The sequence below is a fragment of the Tupaia chinensis genome, unplaced genomic scaffold (genome assembly GCF_000334495.1).
Source record: "Tupaia chinensis unplaced genomic scaffold, TupChi_1.0 Scaffold000041_1, whole genome shotgun sequence".
NCBI classification, from domain to species: domain Eukaryota; kingdom Metazoa; phylum Chordata; class Mammalia; order Scandentia; family Tupaiidae; genus Tupaia; species Tupaia belangeri.
In genome coordinates, this window is record NW_006159496.1 from 1,501,662 (window position 1) to 1,505,792 (window position 4,131).

Genomic DNA, 4,131 nt, shown 5'->3' on the forward strand with positions numbered 1-4,131 from the left:
CAAGGCAAACCTGAAAAAAAAACAATTAGAAGCCTATATAGCCAAGAAGATCAAGAAACCACAGACAGAATACAAAAAGGAAACAACACTGAGGCATATCATAAAATTCTATTCCCAGAAACGTAACATTCCATAAGGACAGATTAGAGACTTCTTCAGAAAAAAGCTAGAAGAATCCCCTGTTACGAGTTTACACTAAGTTATGGGAAGTTGTTCAGGCAAAAGGGAAGCTACAGCTGGTAGAATGTGGAGGTATATGAAGGAAGTGCAAAACACTAGAAACGGTATTTGAAAAATACGTGTATATTTTTTTCTTTCTTTCTTTCTTTCTTTCTTTCTTTCTTTCTTTCTTTCTTTCTTTCTTTCTTCCTTCCTTCCTTCCTTCCTTCCTTCCTTCCTTCCTTCCTTCCTTCCTCCCTCCCTCCCTCCCTCCCTTCCTTCCTTTCTTTCTTTGGGAGAGGTTTTGACTACAGGGCGTGTGTGTACACCACAAAGACAGAGAGAGACAGAGAAACAGAAATTGAGAAATCACCCCCCCAGGGAGATGGCCACGCCGCAATCCCTTCTCCTCCATTCTCCTCTCGGGATCTTGGGTACGCATGCACACGCGCCCGGCATGAGTTTAAGTCACTGGGTCCAGTCACTGTGGCCCACTACGTGGGAGTCCAGCAACACAGCCATTACGCCAACTGCTGGTCCCTATTTTTCATTTCTTCAAAACAGGTTGGTAAACTTTTCTTTAAAAACCAGAGAATAAATATTATAGGCTTGCGAGCCATATAGTCTGTTACAACTACTCACTGCGCCTGTTAGCATGAAAACACACAGGTGATACAAACGAATGTGCACCACTGATTCGCATAAAACCTTTACACAACAGGCAAGTTGGCCTGTGGGCCATGTGCTAACCTCTGACTTAAAAGGACTATTTTCAAACAAAAGTAACAACAATGTATTACATTTATAACACATGTAAAAATAAAATGTATGCCAAAAATAGCACAAAAAGGAGGGAAATAAAGTATACTGCAGTAAGGTTTTGTATATGAAAGGGTAAAATTAACTTGAGGGTAACTGGTGGTAAGTTCAACACATGAACTAGAAACTCTAAGGCAAACACTAAAAACTAATAAAGAGATACAGTTAGTAAGATAATGAAGGAGCTAAGAGGGCAGCACAGAATGTGTTCACCTAACTCAATGATGGCAGAAAGAGAAACAAACGGTAAGACAAACAGCTAGCATTCAGCCAGAGGGTAGATTTAAACCTAATAATTGTTTCTGTTAAACCAATTATTATATTACACGGTTTAAGTGCTTCAATTAAATAGCAAAGATTGCTTAGCTAGCCAGGTGGCATAATGGCTAAGGTGCTGGATTCCACATGGCTGACTCTGCAGTTCAAATCCCAGACCTGGAGGCTTGAAAAATAAGACAGGTGCATGTGTGTATGGGCCCCACACAAGAAGAGAAAGGAGAAGGGATTGTGGCATGGGCAACACCCAGGAAGGTGATTTTTCACTTTCCCTTTCTCTTTCTCTCCCTGGCGAGCACGTGCCTGTGCCAAAAATCTAAAAGAAAAAAAACATAGCAGAGACTGCCAACCTGGGGAGAAGAGCAAGACTCAATTCTATGCTATCTGAAGGAACATTTCAAAGGGAAGCTGGAGTGGTTTTAAATATCAATGTTAATATCAAAGAGGACTTTAGAAAAAGGACATTGCACAACAAACAGAATCATTATAAACATGTAATAATCATAAAAGCATATTTAGTCAATGTGAATTTCTAAATGCATGAAGCAAAATTTAACAGAGTTGAATAAAGATGAGAATTCATAATTATGGTTAGAAATTTCAAGATACCTCAGTAGTTGGTAGGACAAGTAAAGAGAATCAGTGGGCTATGGAAGACTTAATGTCACCATGATTGACTTCATCTAACTGGGATCACATAAAACATTCAATCCAACAACTAGGATCTTCTAACACACCGCTTTCAAATGCACAAGGAACATTAACCAAAAAAACCCCCTTATTCTAGCTCATAAAACAACACTCAAATATAAAAGGCCTGAAATCCTACAGACTGTCTTCTCTAACTGCAAAGGAACTCAATTAGAAATCATTAACATAAAAATATCCAAAACAATCCTTTAAATATTTAGAAATTAAACAACATAATTCTAAATAACCCATAGGTCAAAATATCATAAAGGGAATCAAAAAATATTTTGAACTGAATTAAAATAAAAACATGACATATCAATTTGTGAGACACAGCAAAAGGGGTATCTACAGGAAAATGTATAACTTTATTTATTTTTAAATTGCTAGAGGGCGCATGTATTCACCATGGGGGCTGTGGGAGAGAAGGGCATAAACAGGGGGGAGGGACAAAGTACCCCCTCAGTGGAGGAGAAGGGTTGGTCATGCCACAATCCCTTCTCCATTTCTCCATCCTCCTGGGACTTTGGGTCACCAGGGCTGGGAATCTAACTGTGGTCGGCTAAGTAAGATCTTGCTCCCCTAACCACTAACTAGGCCAAGAGACTGGCCCAAGAAATAAATAGTTTTAGATGCTAAGATTGGAAAAGATTTTACAAAGGGAATAGAATCACCTTGAAAAGACATGTTTCACTGCTATTTAAGTTTTCTTAAGGGGCCAGCAAGTGGTGTGGTAAGGCACTACACTCCCACATGGCCAACTGTGGTTCGAGTCCTGAACCTGGTGGCCTGCTTTCTTACTTTCTTTCTGTCTCTCTCTCTGGTGAGCACTTGTGCCCTATAGCAAAATAAAAAATAATAATAATAAAAAAATTATAATATTTTTTTTTTTTTGGAGAGGTTTTTGCTATAGGGCGCGTGCGCTCGCCAGACAGACAGAGACACAGAGACAGAAAGCGAGAAATCACCCCCCAGAGGGGATGGTCACGCCGCAATCCCTCCTCCTCCATTCTCCTCTCAGGATCTTGGGCACGCACGCACACGCGCCCGGTGTGAGTTTTAAGCCACCGGGTCCGGGACGCGAACCGCGGTCGACTACATGGGAATCCAGCGACGTAGCCATTACGCTAACTGCTGGTTCCCAAAAAAGTTATAATAATTTTATAAAAATAAATTTTTGCAATCTGTTGACAATCAGCACATTGTAGATAAAGAACATTTATCACTGTATCACTCACTAAGAGGTATTTAAGAGCTGTTTTAAGTGAATGCATATACCAGTACCAGTGTGGGCCAGTGTCATCGTAATGGCAAATGGCTGTACACCCCTACTGGTCCTCAGTAATGTTTAGAACAGTGGTAAATAAATGGATGGCAGTCAATGACTAGTGAAATGAACAACACCCTCACGACCCCTACCAATTCTATCATGATAAAAATAATTATAAAATGAAGTAAATTTTGTTTTACTCACTTATTTCTTCTTGTAGGGTTTCTTGTTTCTGTTTTTGAATTTTTATTTCTTGTTCTAAATCTTCTATCTTGCTGTTTTTATTAGTTAACTTTTGATTTAGTTCTTTCATCAAACGTTCATAATCGGCTATTTCCATATTCATCAATGTGGTCTGCTGGGCATCCTGAACATTTTATAAATAAAAGATTCACATAATATTAGCTTAGTTACTGTAAAACTGATACAGTGATGCCATAAGAATAAACAGACTTTATTATGATTTTCTGTAATATGGAAATAGGACAAAAAGTTAGATACTTTCTAATTTATTTCATAAAATATTTCCTATACTTTAGCCCAAATTTCAAAGTTTCACTGTACTTTATTATATAGCTTTCATTAACTATGCTGGCAGGTCCATTCTTGTGAGACTCATAGAATATATTTTAAGCAGCTCTTATAGTACTTTTCTTGTTAGCCTAATCTTTAAAAAGAGGTAAATTAGCCAAAGTTCTAAGTATGAGACAAAATTCAAGCTCTGACATTAATTAAATACTCATGTGTCACCCAACAGTCTGTATAGAAAATGAAATACCAAACCAAAATCTAATAAATTTATGAGCCTAGATATTTCTGGAAAAACAATTAGAGAAATAAGTTAAACTTTCAATTTATTTATTTATTTTTTGGAGAAGTTTCTTTTTTTTTTTTTTTTTTTCTTTTGGGCGCATGTA

At 37.8% G+C, this 4,131-nt stretch overlaps 1 protein-coding gene across 2 annotated transcripts in view; it reads right to left on the reverse strand.

The window, feature by feature from the left end:
* GCC2 (GRIP and coiled-coil domain containing 2) overlaps window positions 1–4,131 on the reverse strand; it is a 73,654-nt gene that overhangs the window by 42,176 nt on the left and 27,347 nt on the right. For both annotated transcript variants that reach the window (XM_014589005.2, XM_027772934.1), the window contains one exon: window positions 3,419–3,581. In XM_014589005.2, coding sequence (XP_014444491.1) covers window positions 3,419–3,581 — 163 coding nt within the window. The remainder of the gene's footprint in view (window positions 1–3,418; window positions 3,582–4,131) is intronic.